This window comes from Ruditapes philippinarum, unplaced genomic scaffold (genome assembly GCF_026571515.1).
Source record: "Ruditapes philippinarum isolate M1 unplaced genomic scaffold, ASM2657151v2 ctg17_1_1_1_1, whole genome shotgun sequence".
In the NCBI taxonomy this organism is placed as follows: domain Eukaryota; kingdom Metazoa; phylum Mollusca; class Bivalvia; order Venerida; family Veneridae; genus Ruditapes; species Ruditapes philippinarum.
Genome location: NW_026865484.1, coordinates 31769 through 59465, shown reverse-complemented (window position 1 = coordinate 59465; position 27697 = coordinate 31769). Strand labels below are relative to the sequence as shown.

The 27697-nt window shown below is 32.0% G+C and overlaps 1 protein-coding gene across 8 annotated transcripts in view; it reads right to left on the bottom strand.

The window, feature by feature from the left end:
* The window catches only part of LOC132729300 (ryanodine receptor-like), a 173573-nt gene that overhangs the window by 118163 nt on the left and 27713 nt on the right, over positions 1–27697 (bottom strand). For all 8 annotated transcript variants that reach the window (XM_060715028.1, XM_060715026.1, XM_060715030.1 and 5 more), the window contains exons 4-22: positions 21104–21175; positions 20712–20787; positions 19145–19257; positions 18185–18281; positions 14512–14605; positions 14093–14167; positions 11819–11975; positions 10902–11069; positions 10509–10630; positions 10155–10279; positions 9314–9514; positions 7024–7244; positions 6516–6649; positions 5325–5563; positions 3745–3934; positions 2308–2518; positions 1554–1762; positions 954–1040; positions 265–424 (exon numbers count right to left, since the gene is read on the bottom strand). In XM_060715028.1, the coding sequence (XP_060571011.1) occupies positions 265–424; positions 954–1040; positions 1554–1762; positions 2308–2518; positions 3745–3934; positions 5325–5563; positions 6516–6649; positions 7024–7244; positions 9314–9514; positions 10155–10279; positions 10509–10630; positions 10902–11069; positions 11819–11975; positions 14093–14167; positions 14512–14605; positions 18185–18281; positions 19145–19257; positions 20712–20787; positions 21104–21175 (2751 nt within the window). The remainder of the gene's footprint in view (positions 1–264; positions 425–953; positions 1041–1553; positions 1763–2307; positions 2519–3744; positions 3935–5324; positions 5564–6515; positions 6650–7023; positions 7245–9313; positions 9515–10154; positions 10280–10508; positions 10631–10901; positions 11070–11818; positions 11976–14092; positions 14168–14511; positions 14606–18184; positions 18282–19144; positions 19258–20711; positions 20788–21103; positions 21176–27697) is intronic.

Below are 27697 nucleotides of genomic sequence, written 5' to 3'. Positions count from 1 at the left end.
TATACCGTTTTGAATATGGTGTACACACGTGCATGACAAACAACTAAACTCAATAAAAGTTACTTTACCAAACTTCAATATTCAAGCATGTAAACATTAGAAGTAACATAAACTAAATAAAAGTTTATTATTGAGTATTCTACAAATTCTATGAGATAATTATACATGTATATCATTGGTCCATCCAACAAATTTGATGAAAAAAAAAAACCACTTTACTTTTTATAACGTTTAAGCATCAAAGTTATGTTCTGGAAGAATTACCTCATAGAGACCGTATGTCCAACCATGTTTGATCCTGTCTTTAGCCCAGACATTGTGAGTATTCTCTGCCAGGAGTTCAACAAGTTCATTCATTTTCTCGTCCAGTTCAATACCTGACAGGTCTAGAGGAGACGGCTTATAGCCATTCCCTTGCAAGTAGCTGAAAAAATAGATGTGAATAAAAGTTCTAAATCTCACAAATTCAAATTAATTAAATGTCACTTGTCACTTCATTTGCAACCTCTTTAAATTTTATCTCACCCTATTTAACTTGCTTGGTGGACTTGCCAAAGAATGAATGAAAACTTTCTTGTGTTCAACAATGCTGAATGAAAATGCTACAGGAAGTAAGCAACACCAATCTTCAAATCACATGAATGTGCAGATTTAAATGGGTTTATATTGGCGGTAAAACAAGTTATCATCAGTTAGCATTGACCTGCCGCAACTAAAGTGATAAGCTTTTGGCACCAGTTTCAAGCCAGGTCACCTGCTCACCTATGCTGTCAAACCAGGCTCTGTACTGTTGGCTGACTTCAAATTTTCATCTTGATATCACAAAAATTAATAAAGTGGGACAAGACCATCTAAAACATTAGGCAGGTTAAGAGAGATAAACAATTACACAGAATTCCTCAAGTTATACACCATTAGAGATTTATGGTCATACCAACAAATATCTGACTCACTTGTTTCCTAACTTGATTGTCTTCATTCTGTTTGTCTTTTGTTCCTTGATCTCCATGGAAACATGATATCCAAGTGCTAGCAATGTTCTGTAACAAAGAATTTCTTTATTAAATCCTCTACTCTAAATAATTTATAGAAAATCTCTTGCATAATGCACTAATTGTTCCATTTAAGTTTCATATGAAAAGTCTGAGCAAAAAACTAAAAACAAAACTCCTGTTACATAATGTACTTCTCATAAATCTTTTAGGTATGAGTCTAGACAATTTTTTCTGACAACAGAGAAGCAAACATTATCTAAAACTCTTGCATCAGTAAGAAAAATTCTAAGGAAAAGACTAAAAAATAAATGAGCCGTGTCATGACAAAACCAACATAATGCGTTTGCGACCAGCACGGATCCAGGCCAGCCTGCTCATCCGCGCAGTCTGATCAGGATCCATGCTGTTCGCTTACAGACCCTATAACAAGTATACAAACTGATAGCGAACAGCATGGATCCTGATCAGACTGCACGGATGCGCGGACTGGTCTGGATCCATGCTGGTCGCAAACCCATTATGTTGGTTTTGTCATGACGCGGCTCAAATCAGTCTGACCTCAAAGTCTCAAAAGAGACTGTGACAACATATTTCTTCTCGGAGTGTGGGATCTTTTCAAACGTTGTAAGACTTGGGTTTTTCTTGTGTCTGTCGTCTCGGGTATCTCCCCATGACCAGCCTTGATCTATCTTGTTCATTGTCCATACCTCGTGCAAGTTTTCAGCCAACTTGTCACGCACACTTTCAATGTAAATAGGCAGTTGCACCTATAATGTCAAGTTGTATGTGTAATATTAATACTTATATAAAGATCATGCCACCAAAGATGTAAAACATTCATATCTAATTACATGTATGTGTAAATCAATTTCTCCACAAGTGACCAACTACTAATCCAACAATTTCAGCAATCAGAGAAAAATGACCTATAGACTCATATGTCATAGATCAATTGTCACAGAGAAAGTTTGCCTCGCTCAAGGATCAAATGGGCAGACAGAGAACTATGTCAAATAATATCAAATTATACATTCATATATTATAATGTTGTGATTTTTTTTATAATGATAACTGATATTTTTATGACTGTTGTATATCACCTCCTGCTTAATTAGTTTCACAACTTCTTAACATTAGATATAAGGAAAATTTGTATTTTAAAGCTAATCTTTTTACATTTACATAAAAAAAAATCTCCAAAACATGAATCATCTTTTACAAATTAAAAGTCTTATAAGAAACATTATCACAGATCAATGAACAAAAAGAAAAACCTGAATAAGTGCTTTTTGTCTACAAAAAACTTTCTTACATTAGCAGTTTCAACTGGTACTGGAACAAAAGGTGCATAATCCAGTATCTCTGTTGGACCACTGACAATGTTCTTCTGTACATCTCCAAAATAGAAACATGGTTCTATTTTTAGCTTCTCCTTCGGTAGCAGGGATTCTATTGCTGGAGAGTGACCTGGTGGTGGCCCGAACTTCAATCTGCCGTGCTTACCTCCAAGCACAAAGCGACAACTGTAAATGAAACAAACAAATTTCCATTTTAAAAATCTTTTCTTTTTCCAGTACTCTGTCTTAAGCATTGTTTTCTTTGCTTTTTTGTTGACTTTAAAATACCATAAATCTTATCTTAAAGAATTACCTTTTTGCAAGGGATTCATTAATGACTTTTTCTGCTTCCTACTCCATATTTACAGACAAAGCTTAAATAACAGCAATCATTTCAATTGTTTTATAAAAATGTTTCAAACTACATGTACTCTTATTCTTGATAGAAATGATTTAAGTTTTGTAGGATATTTCCAGGCAATTTAAGCAACAATTATTCTAGAATTCTTCAGATTTGGTTTTCCAAACAATCATACAGAAGCATGGGATAAATTCAACTTATTCCTACAAAAATAGGGCAATATGCAGAGACCCTGCAGATATAAATCAATGTCTGGCAAGTTTAAAACCATTCCTTACAATATCAATAATTTGTCTGATCTTTTTCCCCTCTCATCTCAAATATAACATGCAAATAATCAAAATGTTCAATTGTAATCCGCGAGACGTAATGCATGATACACACTCATTCGTGCTGATATTGGTTTATATCGTAGAATATTAACAGGCTTTCTCACTGTTATACGGCTGTCAATCATTCGAAACCAAATAATGGCCATGTGAACACTCTACATTTCACTGAACTTGTGAGCAGACATTTTTTCTGAAAATTACACTCTTGTATGGCTGTATATTTAAAACTTTTTACGGTGAAAAGACAATTTTTTACATGTTTTGTCTGACTTGTAATGAAATAACCAGAAAGCAGTTTAAAGTACAAATTTTTTGGGAGGATGGGTTATATTAGAAATGTAGAAATGTGTAGAGAGAATAACAAATATTTGCTGTGAAGCGAATTAAACATTACAAATAAAACAAACATTGCATTTTTAGGAACAATGCATTTTTAGGAAATTGTAATACATGCATGAAGTAGGTTATTTCACCATGACACACCTGTCAGTCTTTTCAGTATAACCAGACTAGAAAACCACCAACTACTTGATTTTAGCATTTTGAACCTTACACCTACTAATGTTCAGTTTAAAATTCAAAACAAAACAAATAATGAACACAAGTTTCAGTGACAAAAAAAAACTTTGTTAAATCTACAACTAGAGACTAGTTTGTAACCTCCAGCTTTATAGAATTAACATAACATTATCATTATAACATTAGAACACTGTACACACCTGACACAAGCTGTCATGCTGATAACTGGGAAGAAGAGACCATCCATATTGAAATCTTTGAATAAGCCTTTAACAGTTGATCCGTTAACGCTGAAAGTAATCTGTGGCACAGCAAGATCTAGAGCACAACCTATATAATCCCCCTTTCTGAAGATGATGCTAGAATCTCGAACCTGTTTTGGTTTGGCACCTGGATTGAAAAATGATGGTTTTTACAAAGTTCATAAGCTAAATTTCTTTCAGCTGTTATGTAAGTATCTGAGAAACAGAAATAAAAATATTAACAAAATCTTCTAAAAAATCCAGACAAAAAATTTTAAAAATTTTTAGTACATGTACTTGTAAACACAAAATTCATTTTTTTCTTCTTATTTTATTTTGAACATCCGCAGGTATGTAATGGCATTCATTAAAATGCCTATCATTTCCCCACAGATAATTAACATTTCTGTCTGAGTTTCATTAATGGTAAAATAATATCTACATGGTGATGCCATGGTTATAGGTAACTAGAAATGTGTCCATAGGACACGGATGCCCCCACACGCCACTGTTCTGTCAATCTTATGACTCTAGGTCAAATATTTTTTGGACTACATGTGCCGCAAGTTGAAAACTAAAAATCAACAAAGGGGCCATAATTCTGTTAAATTTTTGGTCGCAGCAAAAATTCCTTCCTTTACTACCATCTACACATAAGGTTGTTAATCCCTGGAAGTTTAAGCAAAAAATCTGCCATCCGGTTTAAGAGGAGTTGCGTTCACAAAATTTCTACATAGTATATAATGAAAAAAACAACAAAGGGCCATAATTCTGTTAAATTTGGTTGCAGCGAAAATTCCTTCCTTTACTGCCATCTACACATAAAGGTTGTTCATCCTTGGAAGTTTAAGCAAAATCTGCCATCCGGTTTAAGAGGAGTTGCATTCACAAATTTCTATATAGTATATAGTGAAAAAAACAAAAGGGCCATAATTCTGTAAAATTTGGTCGCAGCAAAAATTCCTCCCTTTACCACCTATCTTCACCTTAAGGTTGTTCATCCCTGTAAGTTTAAGCAAAATCTGCCATGCGGTTTAAGAGGAGTTGCGTTCACAAAATTTCTACATAGTATATAGTGAAAAAATCAACAAAGGGCCATAATTCTGTTAAATTTGGTCGCAGCAAAAATTCCTTCCTTTACTACCATCTACACATTAAGGTTGTTCATCCCTGTAAGTTTAAGCAAAATCTGTCATGCGGTTTAAGAGGAGTTGCGTTCACAAAATTTCTACATAGTATCTAGTGAAAAAATCAACAAAGGGCCATAATTCTGTTAAATTTGGTCGCAGCGAAAATTCCTTCCTTTACTACCATCTACACATTAAGGTTGTTCATCCCTGTAAGTTTAAGCAAAATCTGCCATCCGGTTTAAGAGGAGTTGCGTTCACAAGATTTCGGGACGTACGGACGGACTGACGGACGGACTGACGGACGGACGGACACTCGGACGGACAAGTGCAACGCTATATGCTCCCACTCTGTGGGGGCATAAAAATTCAACATATTTAGAATTTTCTATAATCTTTAAGGCATCTTACCTGTCCATAGACTAACACCATCAAAGGCGAATGAGAAGAGATCATCTCCAGCCCCATTACATCCTGTTCCCTCACCACCACCAGGGTAAGGCACAAACCCATTACTATTAGCCCAACCTATCCTCAACAAGGGTGGGAGATGAGAGGCAGCCTCGTATTGGTCTATTACCACCTCAAAATACCATTTCCTGTACATGCTAGACCCTTCACATTGGCCTACATAAATGTTTGGTTTCATACTGGAAATTAAAATAATGAAAAGTTGAAAAGATATTGAACAAATTTGTTAAAACATCTTCTATTCTGTTTGCAGTGAAGTATATTTTCAACAATCAGTCAAAGACAATCATAATGTCTTATGAAATAAGTCTTTTTCTATATACACATATTTACGTTTACATTCAACACCCAGCAACATTAAAACAGAAATGTGCAGGGTCTTAAAATATGTCTAGGCTTCATAACCTGACAGTAAGCTTGTACTTAATGTTTCATCTTTTGGTGTTTCATTTACACAAATCAGTCTATTTTTTGGCAATAAATCCAAAAATCATTCAGCAATATTTCCATAAAAATATCAGCCTAGGATTTTTTCCGTTGTGTTTTTGACCATATGGTTTTACATAAAATTTAATTTTCCATTTACATTACAAAGCAGTTAAGAATGGTGATGACAATCGGGAAATACAGGTATCAAATGTAACATAAATGGTCATTTTATAACAATTATACACTTTATACATAATAATATTCAATACTTATACAAGAAGGTATCATAGTAATACCTTGTAATAAATTGTTAACAACTATAAACAATAATTACAGGTGTAAGTCACCATTTTGAGCTACACATATTTGCTGCCCTATGCTGTAGTCCTAGAATCTGTATTGTTGGTTTCTAAATTAAATTAAGAATTTTGATACTGAAATACTTACAAAACAGACAGTTCCAACTTTCAGTCATATTGAGTCAATCACCAAAATAATGAGTAAATCATCAAAATAATGAGTAAATGACCAAAATAATGAATCAATTGCCAAAATAATGAGTCAATCACCAACGTAATGAGTCAATAACCAAAAATACAGCAGGATTAAAGATCAAGTTCACTGAATGCCATCAGTGGTTCTATGAACCTTTGGTATAAAATATATTCTGGATAAAAGCATTAGAGCAAAAGTAAGTCTTACTTAAAGACATGGTCTACAAGTTTGGTTTGAAGCAGTAAGTCACAGCCAGGAAGTAGGTTATCACAGATCAGGTTTTGGTTGGTACGTACAGCTACATCGTTTCCCACACACAGGGACTTCAATACATTGAGCACCTGCAATGTATAAATAATATTATGTTTATTAGGTGGAATTTATCATCAAATAAAACATAGCCATGTTTTGTCTGTAGTTACCAGGAAATGATTTGATAATTTCACATTAAAAAATTAAGTCTAGGGAGGGACTGTGTAATAGCCAGATGGATAAGGGCAAATCTATATGCATCTTCCCCACCCCATAACAAATGAGGCCATAAAAATCACAGAACATGAAAGCATAATCCTCCTATAATCAATACTCTTAAAATGAAAGTTTAGAATAATTTGAAAAATATTTTTGAAGTACATGTATTTTCAATCATAATGGTATGATTTTAATATATAACAACATATTTATAAACAAAATATAACATAATAAAGTTACACACCTTTGGATCACGTCCATGTTTGTCAATGAGGGAGATAATGGTGATAATATGTTTTTCTTTGATCATATTGAGGGCTTCAGGTGAGTCAATAAGAACACAGTGAAGGACGTCAAGAACACCTTTGGAAGACATTTGACTCTCCAGTCTATGTACAAGCCAGTCCAGTCTGTACGACTGGGCAAACTGGGCACAGTTGGCACGGTTACCACGAATCATGGCAGCTAAAATATGGATATACGGAACAAAATAAGAAACAATTCAGCAATCCCCATAAATCATAATCAATCAAAGTTAACCACTTTATATGCAAATCAAGTTCAGCATTTTATTTAAATTTGATTTCAAATGTTTAGAATTCTCATTTCAATTCATTACTGAAATTGAATTTCTATTGATTTAAATGTTCTAGATAATGACTATAAATAACATTTCTATTCCAGAAATTTAATCAATGCACAAATATGTTTTACATTACAGGGATAAAATGACAGGAACTTTACATTATGTGAGTTTAAGTAAGTTTCAAACTCTGCTGTCTTTAACATACTAGAATACTTTCTAACAACTGTAAATAAAAATGAGCTAACATCAAGTGGCAAGGTTGTAAGAAGCATTTTCCAAGGAGATACAAGAGGCACTTAATTAAAAGATATAGGTAGTCATAAAGAGGCACTCAATATGAAAATACAGGTAGTCATTAAGAGGCACTTAATAAGGAGATATAGGTAGTCATTAAGAGGCACTTAATAAGGAGATATAGGTAGTCATTTAGAGGCACTTAATAAGGATATATAGGTAGTCATTAACAGGCACTTAATAAGGAGATATAGGTAGTCATTAAGAGGCCTTTAATAAGGATATATAGGTAGTCATTAACAGGCACTTAATAAGGAGATATAGGTAGTCATTAAGAGGCCTTTAATAAGGATATATAGGTAGTCATTAACAGGCACTTAATAAGGAGATATAGGTAGTCATTTAGAGGCACTTAATAAGGATATATAGGTAGTCATTAACAGGCGCTTAATAAGGATATATAGGTAGTCATTAACAGGCCTTTAATAAGGATATATAGGTAGTCATTAACAGGCACTTAATAAGGAGATATAGGTAGTCATTTAGAGGCACTTAATAAGGATATAATAGGTAGTCATTAAGAGGCCTTTAATAAGGATATATAGGTAGTCATTAACAGGCACTTAATAAGGAGATATAGGTAGTCATTTAGAGGCACTTAATAAGGATATATATAGGTAGTCATTAACAGGCACTTAATAAGGAGATATAGGTAGTCATTAAGAGGCACTTAATAAGGATATATAGGTAGTCATTAACAGGCACTTAATAAGGAGATATAGGTAGTCATTAAGAGGCCTTTAATAAGGATATATAGGTAGTCATTAACAGGCACTTAATAAGGATATATATAGGTAGTCATTAACAGGCACTTAATAAGGAGATATAGGTAGTCATTTAGAGGCACTTAATAAGGATATATAGGTAGTCATTAACAGGCACTTAATAAGGAGATATAGGTAGTCATTAAGAGGCCTTTAATAAGGATATATAGGTAGTCATTAACAGGCACTTAATAAGGAGATATAGGTAGTCATTAAGAGGCCTTTAATAAGGATATATAGGTAGTCATTAACAGGCACATAATAAGGAGATATAGGTAGTCATTAAGAGGCACTTAATAAGGATATATAGGTAGTCATTAACAGGCACTTAATAAGGAGATATAGGTAGTCATTTAGAGGCCTTTAATAAGGATATATAGGTAGTCATTAACAGGCACTTAATAAGGAGATATAGGTAGTCATTAAGAGGCCTTTCATAAGGATATATAGGTAGTCATTAACAGGCACTTAATAAGGAGATATAGGTAGTCATTAAGAGGCACTTAATAAGGAGATATAGGTAGTCATTAAGAGGCCTTTAATAAGGATATATAGGTAGTCATTAACAGGCACTTAATAAGGAGATATAGGTAGTCATTAAGAGGCCTTTAATAAGGATATATAGGTAGTCATTAACAGGCACATAATAAGGAGATATAGGTAGTCATTAAGAGGCACTTTATTAGGAGATATAGGTAATCATTAAGAGACACATAAAAAGGAGATATTGACAGTAATCAAAAGGCACTAACCAAGGAGATACATTAGTCATTAAGAAGCGCTCATTAAGGAGATACAGGTAGTCATTAAGGTGCACTAACCAAGGAGATACAGTAGTCATTAAGAAGCGCTCATTAAGGAGAAACAAGTAGTCATTAAGAAGCACCTACCAAGGAGGAGATACAGGTAGCTGGAAATATCATCGTATTTGTTGGCAGAGTCTTCGCCAGCGTAGTGAGCAAACTGCCTCTTGCTCTTGTATTGTCCAAACTTGTCAATTGTCTCCAGAATGAGGGCTATCATACCTTCTTCTTGGAACAAGTCTTGACGATTGCGTAATGCTCGCAACTTATTCTGTTTCTCCTCATGCTCTGCAAATATAAAAAAATCATTAAATTTTTAAATCTTATTCTTTTCTAGATGAAAACGTTAAGTATCCATGTATAATCAAATCATTTATAAAGTATACATTGTAATGTTACAATATACTAGTAATAAAACATACAAAATAATTCCTTTGGTTTTCATCAGATTTTCTTTATGCATTTTACAGAAGGCATATAATAAGAGATAATAAAAGAGTGAGTAAGAAAGCTAATAAGGCAACACAAGCAGGCAAGTCAACTCTGTCTCAGACTTATGGGTGAGCCTTCAGTCACAGTTTAGAAAAGATGCTTAAGTCCTGGTTTAGAAAAGATGGAAGGTATGGAGTCCAGGCTTTCTAGTATTGGTATTTTGACGGTCCAATATAGACTGAGCTATCTAGTCGATTACACACCTTTCTCATAAACAGTGACACTTAGCAATGTACAAAATAATTGTATAATGCAATACATCAATACTGTTCCGCTGGATTATATTTCTCTCATTATCATATCATAAGTTCACACAATTGATTCAGAACACTTACATTTTTTTCTTTTTTATCAAGACTGGTTTTGTCGTTTTTTTTCCAGACTAGTTTGACTGTACTAGAGGTCCTGAAAATCAGCTATACATAAATAATTTTACCTTCATCCTTTCCTGGTTGTTGAAAGTAGTCTATGAGATCTGTAAGGCACTTCACAACTTCTTGTAACTTTATCCTTGACCATGCTATACTGTTACGACCTTCACTTCGTAATAAATCTAAGGCTCTACAATATATCATAATATATCACATTATTAATTGTAAAATAAGACTATTAAATAAAATTACATAAGCAGGGAAAGAGATAAAACTGAGAACCAGACTAATTAGCTGTTCTACTTTTGTAAAGGTCATGGCAGCTGCTCTACACACAGTCTGCATATGACATTTAAATAGATATCTAAAAGAAACAGTTTGTCTTACATGATTACTGAGAAAGAAACTGTTATATTTACTTGTTAAATCTGTTAAATAGAGACTGGCACTTCCTGATAACACGTGCAGAACGTGACTCTTCCTCCTGTGCACGTGATAATGTAATACCATCGTCCATATGACCTTCAACCAACATCACAGCCTACAACGTAATCATATAAGTATAGTTACTACTAATTTGTTTTTCCTTATATACATCTAGGATTTAGTTTACTTCCTGTCATTTATGTACATTTTTGGTATAACTCTAATAATAATCACTTGAATATTGCAGTAAAAGTATTCAGTTCATTAAAATGTTTGTGTGCCAAATATGAATGCACAGTTTTGAAACAGAATGGATTAAAAAAGCTATTTTTTAGTGTTATTTAAACATATTCTAACAAAGATAGAGGTCCTTCAATGACTTATACCTTTTTCTCCTCCACACGTCCCACACCACGTTTCTTTGTTTCAAATGTTTGATATGAGAGCCAGAGACCAGTTGCACAGTGTTGAACAAATGCTACAGAATCTCCGTACTTGAGATCTGACTTCCCCATACCCTCATCTTCGTGACCTTCTGATTGCTTCTTGTCATCCTAATACATAAAATATCAATTCATTATGCAACTGCTATGGTAACTGCCCAATAACACTTGCCTGATAATCAGGCTAGTAACCTGATATCAAAAATAAGACCCACCCATTTCATCAGACTTTTTTCAATAGTTTATCTCATTTTTATCAGCCTTTGAATTCTACTATTTTATCTCATATGCTTACAAGTCTCGAATCAAGATGTGATTTTTATCATTTTTATTTTGTTTTCAAATACCTACAAATAGTTAAGCACCAACTTAGTGAAGTGACATCACAGGCTTATAACCTATATCAGCCTCTCCTGATCAAATTGATATCAAAAGACAGTAGCATATTATTCTCTCTATATATAATAACCTTAACAGTAAGCTAAAGCACCCAACCAAAACAAATACATGACAAAATTATATCTCTTCTTTAAGAACAAATAAAAAAAATGTTTTATTGTCACAGAATATCAACCACCAGGAAATTTATGTGAACTGAAACTAAACCAGTGCCTCTGAGAAATTTCATTAAATTAAATGATAGCTGTCACGTCTGCAATTCAAACAAAGAAAAAATATAACTTTACAAATGCAAGCAAATAAATGCTAAAATATTGTCAAATTCAAAACACGCTAGTTTTCACTATCACATGGTTTGCTCCTTTGAAGAAAAAAGTGATATGATTTAAAATAATAAATGATTATTTCTTGTTCATATTCCTGATAAAACAGGTTGTATTATGTTCTATTCTGTTCCCTACCTTTGTCATTCTGAGGTAGAAAGAGCAAGTATCTTCATCTGCCTTGTTTCTATGTACAGTAACTACAGCGTTTTCATGGGTTACACCAAGGTAGCGACCTGAGGTCACATGACGAATACGTACTTGTTGACCCCATCCCATAAATCCCCCTGTCCATCTGAAAACACAAGTCCCGAGGCAAATGTAACACAAGGGAAAATAAACGTTTAATTTCAACTTTTTGGTTTGTTAAGTAATCAGTGGCAGTGTGCCCGAGTGGTTAACACATCAGACTAGTAATCTAAGGATTGTTGACCGCATGGATTCAAACCCTGTCAGGGGCAAGGCGTTGTTTCCTTGAGCAAGAAACTTTATTTTGATTGCTTAATACTGGTTGGTTCCAGGAACATATTCAAGAGTGTTTCAATAAGCTTATAGCTTCCAACACAATTAAACTAAAATAAATTTGTATTAAACTAATCATTGACATATTAAACAAAACTGATTTCTTTATATAAAAGTACAAGAATGTCTAAATTAATTGGCATGTCCTGCTATATAAATGAATGGCAAGTTACTAAATAAAGGATTTCAATATAAACATTATGACAATTCAACAATAACAATGTTATCAAACTATAGGTCTCTAATAATAATACTGCTGTCACAGACAAGTTAATACCAGTAGTATTATCACCATAAGTTTTCAGACAATCCATATAAAACTGAACTTTAGATTGCTTTATATATCTGATTTGAGCAAGTCATATTTCTTTTTCTCCTTTTTCAATTTGATTACTTTTGTCTGCTAGGTTTACTTATACAAGCTTGACACTATTGACACTACAAATAGTGTCACAATCTATCATTCCTTTACGTCTAAAAATTTTTCATGGAGATTTCTCACATTATTACAAAGACAAGAAGCGCCGCAATGCGACGAAAACCAGGTTTTCAACGACCAAATTTTGATGTGACAGCAATCAATATTTCAAAGTACACTGAAGTAGAAGCTGAAAATTCTATTGTAAGCAAATGACCTTGAACTTGCTCCCAGATATCTAAGTAGCAATCCAAAGCTGCCACTCAGCAAGTTTATTGTCAAAAGGTCAAAGCAAACTCAAGTTATAACATGAAAACTTAATACATTAACCTTGATCACAGACACCTGGGTAGCAATCCCAAGCTGCCTCTTTATATAAGCTACCCATTCATCAAGTTTGGTGTCAAAAAGCAAAAGCAAACTCAAGTTATTTAGCTGAAACTGAATTTCTATTTTTAATAACAGTGACCTTGACCTTAATCACAGACACCTGGATAGCAATCCCAAGCTGCCTCTTGATATAAGCTATCCATACACCAAGTTTGGTGTCAATAGGCCAAAGCAAACTCGAGTTATTGAGATGAAATTGAATTTCTATTCTTAGTAAAAGTGACCTTGACCTTGATCACAGACACCTGGGTAGCAATCCCAAGCTGCCTCTTGATATAAGCTATCCATACACCAAGTTAGGTGTCAATAGGCCAAAGCAAACTCAAGTTATAGAGCGGAAACTGAATTTCTGTTTTTAGTAACAGTGACCTTGACCTTGATCACAGACACCTAGGTAGCAATCCCAAGATGCCTCTTGATATAAGCTATCCATACACCAAGTTAGGAGTCAATAGGCTAAAGCAAACTCAAGTTATTGAGGGGAAAACTGAATTTCTATTTTTAGTAACAGTGACTTGACCTTGATCACAGACACCTGGATAGCAATCCCATGCTGCTCTTGATATAAGCTATCCATACCCCAAGTTTGGTGTCAATAGGCCAAAGCAAACTCAAGTATTGAGCGGAAACTGAATTTCTATTTTTAGTAACAGTGACCTTGACCTTGATCACAGACACCTGGGTAGCAATCCCAAGCTGCTCTTGATATAAGCTATCCATACACCAAGTTTGGTGTCAATAGGCCAAAGCAAACTCAAGTTATTGAGCGGAAACTGAATTTCTATTTTTAGTAACAGTGACCTTGACCTTGATCACAGACACCTGGGTAGCAATCCCAAGCTACCTCTTGATATAAGCTATCCATACACCAAGTTTGGTGTCAATAGGCCAAAGCAAACTAAAGTTATTGAGCGGAAACCAAAAGTTGACGCCCGCCCGCCAATCGCCCGCCCGCCCCGCCGCCCGCCGACTTCGGCATTACAATAACCCGGTTTTCGTTGAAAACCTGGTTAAAAAACCTATTTTTAATATATTATGCAAAGAGAGGTAAAGACTATCTGTTTTTGAACAAGTTAACTTACTTGGTTTTGTTGAATTCCAGTCTCCATAGTGACCTAGCATGATTACAAACTGCTCCTGTCTCATACATAACGCAGCTGAAATATCAACATATTGTTTACTATATCACTTCAATAAAATAACAAAATATCAATGCTTAAGATATGATAAAAGCATCATTTTTAATTTTATAATGAAAATCATGGGAAATTGTTATATTTGTCCTTTAAAAATGAATCATTTAATCACAATATTATACCTTTGGGTATATTTTAAAATTGACTTAGATTGTTTTTCTTCCCTCCCATTAAATACCTTTAATACAAGTTTCTTTGTCAATTCTCTCCTTTATTCAAAAATAATACCATTAAATAAAATTTTCAGCTTCAAAAATGTCAGCGAACAGTTTATTATTAATTCCATCAAACTGAGTTTAACTTACTTGAATTCATTGTCACTGCCAGCTTCAGGTATGGTAAGACATTCATCCATGTGACCATGGAACAATCTTAATACATCTCCACCAAACACATAACCTGAAAATAACAACAATGATTTGGTAAAACATTCATCCATGTGACCATGAAACAATCTTAATACAACTCCACCAAACACATAACCTGAAAATAAAAACAATGATTTGGTAAGACATTCATCCATGTGACCATGGAAAAGTCGTAATACATCTCCACCAAACACATAACCTGAAAATAACAACAATGATTTAGTAAGATATTCATCCATGTGACCATGGAAAAGTCGTAATACATCTCCACCAAACACATAACCTGAAAATAACAACAATGATTTAGTAAGATATTCATCCATGTGACCATGGAAAAGTTGTAATACATCTCCATCAAACACATAACCTGAAAATAACAACAATGATTTGGTAAGACATTCATCCATGTGACCATGGAAAAGTCGTAATACAAATCCACCAAACACATAACCTGAAAATAACAATGATGATTTGGTAAGACATTCATTCATGTGACCATGGAAAAGTCGTAATACATCTCCACCAAACACATAACCTGAAAATAACAATGATGATTTGGTAAGACATTCATCCATGTGACCATGGAAAAGTCGTAATACATCTCCACCAAACACATAACCTGAAAATAACAACAATGATTTGGTAAGACATTCATCCATGTGACCATGGAAAAGTCGTAATACATCTCCACCAAACACATAACCTGAAAATAACAACAATGATTTAGTAAAACATTCATCCTTGTGACCATGGAAAAGTCGTAATACAAATCCACCAAACACATAACCTGAAAATAACAACAGTTAATTAAATTAATAGCAGTGTAGTAAGCATACATTATCCATTTCTAAATGTTTTTCCAAAGAAATGATGTATATGTTTTTGTTTTTTTTTTGTTTTTTTTTTTGTTATTTTTTAGTAGCACTACTATTTTAATATGTAGATACACCTACAAGAGTTGTACTTTTGATATTTACAGAATGATCAATGTTCTTGACCCCATGAATTTAATACAAAACTCTTAATAAAATAGATTGCCAAATAGTGAAGTGCTCTTTCTACTCATTTCCTAGGAAATTAAATTTCTCTTATATCACAAAGTGAAGCCATTTTTGTCAACCATGGGAATCTCTTCTGATGACAATACTTGACATCCTCGTGGAAAAAAAATTTCCTCCTTAAATTTCTTCACAGTTCTCATGACAAATAGACGTGTGTGTGTGAAGTAATCAATAACAACTAATAACAGTGATGAAGACAGCCTGTAATACTTGACATCTTATGAAATTGTTGAGTTTTAATTTTTGTCCATGCTGGACTGATGTGATAAATTTGATATAAAGTAACTAATTTAGATAGAAAGTTCTTTATTATAGGGACAAGAGTTTACAAGTATAATATATACCAGAAGATACAAATAAATATTTAATATACAAGATACAAATACATATTTAATATACAAAGAAAAAACAACCAGCCCAGTAGAACTATAAGAACACCTAGGTAGCAAATTACATACAGAGCATAATCATATGATATTTTTAACATAAATACAAACAATTACTGATTATATTCATGTATATGTATTAAGTTCAATTGACATAATGCTGAAATCATGTAACCATCAATCTATTTAGACTACAAGGATCTGTATTACAGCTTGACTCTCTATTGACAGTCATAGGCCAGTGGGTATTGTTTATCTGCACTCTTAAAATAATATACAATATATATTCTATGAAAACATGTTTCAAAACTAATGAACTTGACTATTCTAAATACAGTAAACTTCACTCAAAGCGAACACGGTTATAGCGAACTTCCGGTTATAAGGAACAATTTATTTTGGCCCGAATTTTGCCCTTCTTTATTTAATATAAAAATATACGGTTATAGCTAACACAGTTATAAGGAATTATCGCTTATAAGGAACTCATTTCTTAGTCCCAATTTAGTTAAAAGTGCATAAAATTACACTTTTATAACAAACTCCAAATATCGGCTATTCGTAAATATATCCCGCATTTTCAACTGGCACGGAATAAAACTCGCGGAATGTACCGTTTATTGTTGTATGTAATTCAATATATGAAAATGATTTTGTATAGAAGTATGTAATAGTTTTCAATTTAGGACATGTTTAGCTTGAGTTCTTGTCACAAAGATAAAACGGTAATTCCTTTTATTCTATAATTTCTTTTCTTTAATAGTTTTGCTTGAGTAAAATAATTATCGGTTTTCAACATAATCACGCATGCTTGCAAACATAATCCACAGAAAACTACAAAGTATGCTTGATTGAAATGAAAAGAAATCTTTATATTTCATAAGTTAAAGTCACCCTTAAAATATAATAGAAGATATTCAATATAAAAGGAAGAAAAATGGAAAATCTTGTTTATTCTTATTCATTGAAAGAAAACGAAAAACACTGAGTTAAGAAACAAAATATGATGTTTTATGAAAAATTGAGAAAGAGAGTAAAACTAAAACTGAAATAGCTAAGGATTTTTCAAATTCCAAAATGTACGCTCTCGGGTATTGTGTCTAAAAAAGAATAATTATTCTTAATCAAATGCTCTTAAAAATGGCGGCCGATGTTTAACAATCAGTTCGTTATATGTAAATCTGTTCGCTATAAAAACTCCTAATACAAGGAACTAATTCGCAATATGCTTACAAGGAACTCCGGATATAAGGAACATATTTTGAATGTCCCAATGAGTTCGTTATAAGCGGAGTTTACTGTAATGACAACCCATTATCTATAACTCTCAATGCACTCATAAAATACTAGATATTCTTTTGAATTTGTAAAACATGTTTACGAAACTAATGAGAGCTTGGCTTTATAAAATGATGACAATTTATTATCTGTAACTCTTGATGACAAAACCATTATAAAATTATTTCACTCTATGTCCAGACAATTGTTAACAAACACTTTCAGCAGACATAACACTTTCAGCAGACGTGCCCGAGATTCCCCACAGGTTTATAACCTGTTAAAAGCTTTTACTTTTCATCATCACTTTTAAACAAGACTGACTGCTTTATGCATCATCCTTCATTTAATACACACTTATCTAGACATAAAATAATTACACATTTTTACCTAGTGGAAAAATAATGATCCAAACCTTTTTATCAACACTAATTTTGTATTATAAACTCTTGCATAAAACATTACATAATAGACTTGTTGAGTACAGTTTGCAATTCTAAAATTGAAATAGTAAGTCTATTAGAGAAAATGGAAATTTTTCTAAGCCCATAAATTAACAAGGATGGTTTTAGCAAAATATTCTTCTGCTTTATAATTCCGATATTTCTATTTTACAATAAACATTATAATGTTTTAAGCTTATTATCAAATTTTATTTTGTTAATTTGCCCATTTGACTTTTCAATATCTCCTTCTATATTATTTTGATGGTCAAAACTACAACGCTGATATTCTAATTTAAACCTACATGCAAAAAAATGAGAGAGGACAAAATAAAATCATATTTGCCAGTATTTGCCAAAAGGCAAATCAAATTTGTGCTATTTTGTTAACATGAAAGTATGGATTAAAAATTCAGTAGAGAGACATTACATGTATACCTACCCATTGATTTGACTCTGATAGCACCGGAGCTCATTGGAACAACTGTCCAGAGTGTCTGTTGAAAAGAGGCAATACATTCTGATCCACTGCCAATGTGCTGAAATATAATCACTATAATATGCCTTATATCATAAAACTGTCATACAATGCCTCAATGTTCTACCAGGGGAATTAATAATCAATCTAGTATTTCCCTGTCATACGAGATCAGCCTGGTTATAAATCAGTGAGCAGATTTTTTGACACAAATTTTATGTTTTTCCTGCACTGTTTTCTGTTATTTTTGTTTGAATTATCTACTGGAAAACTAGATTTAAAATCTGACAAAAGAAGCAATGCATGTTTGATTTGTTCTTTCTATGTAAGCAAAATAGCAATAAGAACCTGGATCATGGTTCTTTCTATTTATAACAATATTTTTAGACCCCAGATCTTAGTTCATTCTACTTTAGCAAAATAACAATAACGTAAGCAAAATAACAATAAGAACTTGTATCTTGGTCCTTCCTACTTATAACAAGATAGAAATTAGAGGTTCTTTGTGCAAGAAAGCAGAATCATTAGAAAATATCAATATTTGAGTGGCACTATCCCCATTCATGTCATATCAAATCTCAAATAATTCTGACAAAACTACTTTCCACTCTAACTGATACAGCTTATTAATGTTATGTTTTTGATGCTTGCAATGATTTTTACACTGAACCAATAAATTTGTCCCGCTTTTCTATTCAGTTGAAGGAATTTCAGTATCAATTACTAAAATTAAGCTACTGACAATATAGAGCCTAGTTTTATATTGGTGGCAAACACTAATTAATTTCAGTTCCAGCTGATTTAGGGTTAAAATACTTTTAAAGCCAATGGTTATAAACATTCAGAGTAAGTGAAGTGCATAATAAGTTTATAAGAAAAGTAACTATAAAATCAAAAGCAACAGTAAAATAATCAAGAACATACCAAGTATCTTTCTGAGGAGACACTGACTAAGATTAAATCATCACCGACCCTGACCTTCTCACCCTCTGACCTCTGCTTGCTGGCAGGGTGTATGGTCCACCAACATGCTTCACCTGTTAAAAAGTTAGTGTCAATTATAATATTTATTAATTTATTCATTTATTAATGTTTAATGGTCTTCTTCATAAAAACCATATCATTACAGGAGCTTGTTAATTTGACAAACACCTTTATTTTGAGGTCAAGAAATTAATTTGAAGATTTACAATTTGGGGCGTTATTATCAACCCTAGAGAGACTTATTGGAAATAATTCATCTATTATAAATGAAAATTCTCATTAAAAATATAAGTATCTAACAAATTGCACATATTTTCTCTTTTATCCTGGACATATATATATAAATTCTTATGATACAGCTGCCAGATGTAGGTATATAGAACTCCAAAGTTGGTCTAGAAAAGAAAACATGCCTTCATAGATCACAGGAAACATGAGATCATAGGAAAAATTGATGTCATAATTCCACCTTAGAAGAATGCATGGACATACAATCATAGACAAACAAAATTCTTAAAAGAAAACCATGGTAACAATAACACAATATACAATTCTAAATGTACTGGTTATACAATAAATACATACTCTGTAAACATTTACGAACAAGTATATATTTTACAGGGAAGCAGACACACAAAAAGTCAATCACTCATATTATAAAGTAAACAATAGTTATATGTCTGAAGTGGTATGAACAGTGTTGTATTTTCGCATGGATTAATGTACAGACAATGGTTGACCTATCAATTAGTTATCCAGTCTCTTCACCCCATCTTACATATAGCTTTACTAATGACTGATGGCACATCTATAGGATAACAGTTTTCACGGAAGTAGAAATTTCCTGGCTAATGATGGTGTAAATGTTACTCTAGGGAAAACAATGCTGTCTACACTGTCTACGGACTTAAATAATGTCTAATAACTTAAATGAACTGGCATAAGTTTGTTCTACTTTAAAACACTTTAGTCTGACCGATATGTCTGATATGTCTCCGTTACTGCAAAAGGGCAATGTTTTATCTTGACATGCTTGTTGAAATCCATTTCCTGGGTATCCTCAACATTGATAACACATAGTGTATAAAAAGAATAAATCAGCTTTAATGGAATGATTAATGAACAAAATAAACATTATCATTGTATTGAATCATTAGTGTAATAGTTGCACTTCAATTATTCATTAACAAATAAAAGGTTTAAAACATTCTAAAAACATAATGCCTTTGCCAAAGGGAGAGTAAAATGTACAGCCTGAGCTAGATTCTTACCTGTGACCCAAAGCTTTACTGACTAAACTATCCAGCCGCTTACATACCTTCCCCCCTAGTGAACAGTTTAATACAGTGACATATAAACATTATCTTATAAATAATCAAATAAAACTTTATATCACAAATGAGATTGATTGTGATAAAAATTAATAATGCAAGGTGATGTCAAAAATATAGGGAGGTCAAAAATAGTGACATCATATACAATAATTAATTGTTACATAAATACTGACCTTCAGCTGCCTCGTTGAGTCCCACATCAAATGCCAATTTATCGTTGGATGAACTTGTGGATAAACATGATAAATACTGAAAATATTTAAATCAATCAAATTATAAATCATGTTACAATATTCAAAACATATATCAATACCACATATTAATATCCTCTAATTTGATTTTTTTACCAATGAATTTACACCAGTATCTGGATTTAGTGTACTATTTTCAAGCAAAAATAAAGGACTTCACATTCATTTATTGATGATTCAGCAGCTTTGATTGTGTTTTATTTTCATAAGAAATTTGTAGGAATTTGAAAAAAAAACATGCATGGTTTAAGTTTTTATCTTCCATTTTGAAACTTAAATATTTTCAAGGTCATAATGTTGTAAGTGACATTTACCATGTTACTATGGAGATGACGAAGAAGAACTGCATGTCCATACAGGAGTGTTCTGTGACCCGACTGTGCTGCCTGAAATTATATAGAAATACATATTTAGTATGTAACAGCTAACAGCTACTTGTCAGTGTGTTCTCAATTTGTTGCCAGAACTAACATTTGTCAGGGAGTGCATTTTCAATGTGTTGCCAGAACTAACATTTGTCAGGGAGCATTCATAAAACATTCATGATTTGTTCTTAAAATTGTTCCTGAATCTTAAAAATTTTTTTACTGCATGAAACTTTCTTACTGACTCTTCATGAATAAAACTTTATGATTTATGCTACAAAAATGATCAAAATAGACAACCAAGCCACAAAAAACATGTACATTCAATAATTATTTATTGCATATTTTTCAGCTACATGCCTACATCCATTTTTTTTATTTACAAAAATGATCAGAAATACTTCATGAATTATTCTTGAACTTCATAAACATTCTTGATTTCATGATGACCATTTTCAAAGAGGTGATGTCAAAAATATTAAACAATTACATTTATAACCTCAAAAAAACAAACTGCCTAAATATTAAGAAATTTTGCAAGTCAAAGGTCAAGGACTTATTTTACTATATTAATAATCTATAAAAATCTATGCTTCCATACAAAATCATTATGAAACATGATTATACATTTATATTTAAGATGATAATAGCATTTGATTTACTACAATATAATATTCGATGATCATTTCACAATTCACTGAAATATTAAATCTAGATTGACCTATAAAAGTTTTCCCCTGATCATCATAACTGTTAATACATATTAAATATTTATGTTTTATTGAAATATTTCTAATTCCCATTAGGCTAACATCATGAGATACATTTTCAATCTATGGTTACAAACAATTTTCACAATTCCAGTATCTGGTAAGTATTGGGAATTTTCCAAGTTATTCTCTTCCTTTTTTTCCAAATCATGTGCACACTGCACAAGTAAACATTTCATTAATTTCTTTGCTTTGAAAAATAGACTTTGTTCTTATCTTGATGCGCTGAGGAAACCTTGCAAATTTTTCAGTAAAGCAAACACCCAGATATTTTAAATACAGTAAAACTTGTTTTGTTGTATCACTCGGTGACAACTCAAGGAAATGCATAATGATTTAGTGATTTACTATGTACGTGTGAATGTCAATCATTAATCATTATCCTCATGCTTCAAAGGAGGTCAATATGTGGTCACTTTAACAGGTTTTTAACTGCATATAATTTTAATGTAAACTAAGTAAACACTTCTGTTTGTTATAGCAGATGCTTCTACTTGGAGAAGTTACTCAACTTGTGTGCCAAATAAACTATTAGAAGAGATAATTTTATGCTCAATTTCCCAGAACATAAAATATACATGTACAGTTCATAATGCTTTTAACTGTTTTCTTGAAATTTGGTTTAGAATACTGCAGCTATAAATTCCAACTACAAAAAAACATAGCAAAAAAAATCAGCATCTTCCAAATCATAGATCACATCTACATGTGTGCTGTCTTTAAAATAGAATACAAGTGGAATTCAACATAAATCATAATTATGGTACGAAAAAGAAATGACGTGTAGAACACAAAACAGTAGATGTTCTTTAAGCAATATTATCTAATTTAACTTATTAATAATGTCATATTAACATGTGGCATTCTAGAATTCCTTCCGTGAACCACATGTGTTTGTGTGTATTATCCCTAACAATTCATTAATCAATTCATCTCCACACAGCTTTACATCATTACTGTGTGAATCATGGCTATCAAATAAAACTTCAAACGCCATGATGTATTAATCCTCTAAAAATTATTAATTAATTTCACAGATGCATTCATGATAAATCAACATCAATAAAGTATGCATGGATTTAATCAATTTTAAGAATCCAACTTTATTTTTCAAAGAAAAATTTTGGAAATCATTCAAAATCATGAACATTTAATTTAATGCAATTTGATTTTTATTATCTTTTTTTTAAATCATTGAAACTTAGAGCATAGTTCGAACATTAAAAACAATGGAAACAAGACTCAAAGCTATTGTCTTTTAAAGAATCACAACTGAAACAGTCACACAGTACTGTCAGGCATAAGCTATTGTCTTTTAAAGAATCACAAACTGAAGCAGTCACAAAAGTACTGTAAGGCATAAAGCTATTGTCTTTTAAAGAATCACAAACTGAAGCAATCACAAAAGTACTGTAAGGCATAAAGCTATTGTCTTTTAAAGAATCACAACTGAAGCAGTCACAAAAGTACTGTAAGGCATAAAGCTATTGTCTTTTAAAGAATCACAACTGAAGCAGTCAAAAAGTACTGTAAGGCATAAAGCTATTGTCTTTTAAAGAATCACAACTGAAGCAGTCACAAAAGTACTGTAAGGCATAAAGCTATTGTCTTTTAAAGAATCACAACTGAAGCAGTCACAAAAGTACTGTAAGGCATAAAGCTATTGTCTTTTAAAGAATCACAACTGAAGCATCACAAAAGTACTGTAAGGCATAAGATGGGTTTTTTCCTTACAAAGTGTGACCACAATGTACATATACATGTATGATATTCACAATGTTTTTCATGAGACACATATTTTCACGCTTGTTTTCTGTGACCATTCCAAGATCAAAAGTTCATCATTGGGCCAGTGACCTCCCTTGACATATCATATTTCCTAGAATTACCTTACATATTCTGCCTAATACTCTTAACGACAGTAATTGTCAACAGCAGTCAACTACTTACATATAACTATGAAACTTAAAACAGTCCATAAGGGATCATAGGTTGCTCCTGCAATAAGTTCTGGGATCACATACATAGAGGATATTCAAGTTTTTTTTCTATAAATACAGGGTTTATTTTCACTGAGTGGTATGAAAATATTTCATTAGTGGAAGTGAAATATGATATTTTTCATACCACAGGATGATAATAAATTCTTGAATTTTCTGTTTATTATAACTATATATTTTTCTCTTTTTTGACATTACAATTTGAAAGTCTTCCCCTTAAATGTTGTTTAGAAGAAAGAAGTGAAAATACGAAAAATATGTTGCATTGAAGCAAAAAATAAGTTTTTACAGTGAAAATATGGAAAATGACAATACACATTTAATTTTATCAATATTTCTCAATATTTCATTTGTAAGTAAAATAATAAATGCATGTATTTTTTTTATAATATTATTTTAATCATAAACCATAAAAAATCCCCCCCCCCTTTACTTTTCAATGCAGAATGCACTGAAGAAATAAACTTTTGCCATCTGTCATAAATAATGGATTTTAGTTCAGACTAGAACATCTGGCATTACTTTTCAGGAAAACATTTTTACATGCCTTGAAAATAGAAAGTTGAGTCAGGTAAAAAGTGAAGCTTCCAAGATAAAACATTTTCAATACTGCCAAGATAGTTATCACATCATTACACTTGTGGGAGATGTTATCATGTACCAAGTGGACTGTGCAAAACTTTTTAATACCTGATCAAATTCAGAACTCTCAGAAAATGTCCAGTGATTAAGCAAACAGAAAAAAATGGCACCTGTCATTTAATGGACCCAGTAGAAAGCAAATAGCAAACAATTCATCATATTTGCACTTTTTTCTAAATGTGTTCTATTAATCTCTGTTATCATAATTCCAATTATCATTGCTTCTAATTATCAGATGTCTGAGTAACTCAAACGAACTATATGGAGAACTCTTGTGTCTCTGTGATGGAATTGTTTGCAATTTTCCAGCTTTCACTGACCCCATTTCAAGACCCTTGGAGTTTCAAGTAACTGGGTAGGACAACTGACCTTCTTGATGGAAGTTTCCTAAAAGAAGGGATTCATTGCTAGCTGATCAATACCTTATTGTTTCTATGTAGTTAAAATTTTCATGTATTATGATATAGTATTATGTTGTAGAAATGTTGAATATAGCCTACTAAATTCAGGTGTGTTTAAAACTTTGAAACATGTAATATTTTGTCCTAGAAGATCATTTGAATTCGGCCTTTTAATATTTGTTTATGGTGATATGGCAGACAATATAAATACAAATAATCAGGTTTTTCTTACAATTGTATCTGACAGGCATGAAATGGTAAATTGCTGCATGATTGTTATACAGCACAGCCAACAGAATTCAGTCATGTATGCATAGAATTGAAAAGGGTGAGGTTAAATACGACAAACTAGGTATAATTAACACAAATAACCCAGAGCCTTCAAATTCTGATTTTGACTTAATTGTTTGTTTTATCTGAAACACTTTTATACTTGTCTTTATAATATTTGTCAAGTAAATTCATGTAATTTTTCATGTGTCCATATAAGGCTGACTTGGATAACCTTGGCAATATGTAGAATTTATTTTGCCACCCCTGTAAATATTTGACCACTGATGGCTACAATAACAGACCTGTGCCAACTGAACACCGCCAAAAAGTCTCCACAAATGTGCAATATGTGATCTTGTTCTATATAATGATTTTGGCTCAATTTATGTTTTCTCATAAGGAAACTTCTTAAGTTTAAAAATTCAAAGCAGAGTCAACCTTATGTTTTACAAAGAAAAATGCTAAATATGCTAAGAACATTTATTTTTGCCAGACATATCTTAAGAGGAGAGGGGGGGGGGGTGTATCAATATTTGTTTCTGGTTCTACATTTAACTTTATGGGATATATTTTTTGTAATTAACTCTCAGCACTGACAGTAAAACTGTTGTTAAGCAAACCTAATTACAACATTTCTGATGATGATTTCATTATATGCACTTAAAACACAAGTTTCCCTGCCAACCAAATATTTCTGTCTAAACATTTAAGAGGACATAAGTATAAAATATATTTAAAGATGAACACATCATGAATTATAAAACAAAACCACTGTATGCCATGTAATTGCTTGTCTGTAAAACAGGGACATTACTCCAAAAATATTGCTTTCAAAACTTATGCCCTTGTCTATATAACAACTGTGCCTTTTTATGTTAAGCAATTATTTCAAGTTTCATGTAGATAAATTTTAAAATATTTAAATAGGTTACATTACATTTTCACATGATAACAATGACAGTGCAGAGATAATAGTAGCTTGACTGGTTCTTACAAACAGATGAGCTTAAAAATTTACTGCAAATCAAGACTGCAGCTCACTGCTTTAAAGTTTAATAATCTTACCCTGTCGGACAAGTCCATCATTCAATTTGGACTAAAGCATTTTATCATTCTAAGGGAAATTCCAAAATAAATACTGACACAATAGCTTACAGACCATGGTCATGCAGTCATCACCAATGTACCTGCACTGGCTAAGCTTGCGTAGAAGAAGTTGCCACCAGAAGGCTTACACTTAGTTTTACCTCTTACTTATAATTAAACACAATAAAAAATTCTCTTATAAAATATTCTATTTCTATTTACATACTTGTGTGCAGCAATAATTAAACATACTGCTCACTTCACTGAAACTCAAAAATATAATTTGTTCAATGTCAGGTCTTTGATATGATTCCAAACTCAATAAAAATATTATTACAGATATTTTGCCGAATGCAAACCGGTAAACCATAATATACAGCTTTTATACTCTTCAAAGAAAATCTTCTTGATCAATACTATGTAATCCTGTTTAATTTTTAACTCAAAATTATCTGTTATGATTTCAGACTAAGCTAATGGATTTAGATCTCAATAATTGATACTGTATTATTACATTACCTGCAGTTATGACTGAGGAAATTAAATCAGTTATTATCCCTTTTTTCCTGAGAGCATTTCCTCATATTGTGAAAAATAATTAATTGAAAATTAATGATCAATTTTAAAGTGTGGTAAATTTGTTAGGCATAACATTTCTAAATTACTTGCCAATCATTCTCTAAGAGTATTATTGAAGTTTTTTCCTTTTTTCAAACCCAGATTATTTTTTTGTATAATTTTTAAGGAAGTAACTAAATATGACTAGATGATCATGTATAATAAATTATATTTCTGTGTAACTGTGACACAACAGTTTCTGCAAAAATACATTATCTCTAAGGTTTAAATATAACACATAAAATATAGAGAGGAGTTATGGCCCTTGATGAATTGTCCAAACTTGAAATGGTGTTTTGCTGTGGATTTTCAAAACCACTGAATTTTAAATGATGCAAATGAGAATAAAATAATTAACAAACAATGGGTTTCTTAGTAACTTTCTAAAAACTAACATTTTAGCCATATAATCAATACAGCAATGCATTGTCCAAAATATTTTAGTAGGTTCAAATTGTTATTAACAGTAATCAAACACTGAAATCTGAATATAGGATTGATATTTTACATCATTCTATATCTCTTCATGTTGTGGACAGCTGTACATATTTCTGTACATATTTATGCATTTTATATCATTTATGATAAACTGGTAATGGATCCTATTCATATACTTTTGCTACTTTATTGGTAAAATTTTTTATGGTTCTATATCATAAATATGATGCTCAAATTAAGATTTATCAATATGTGAGGTCCAAAAGCATTATTTAAAAAAATTACGAAATTTACATTTCATGTAAATAAAGGGAG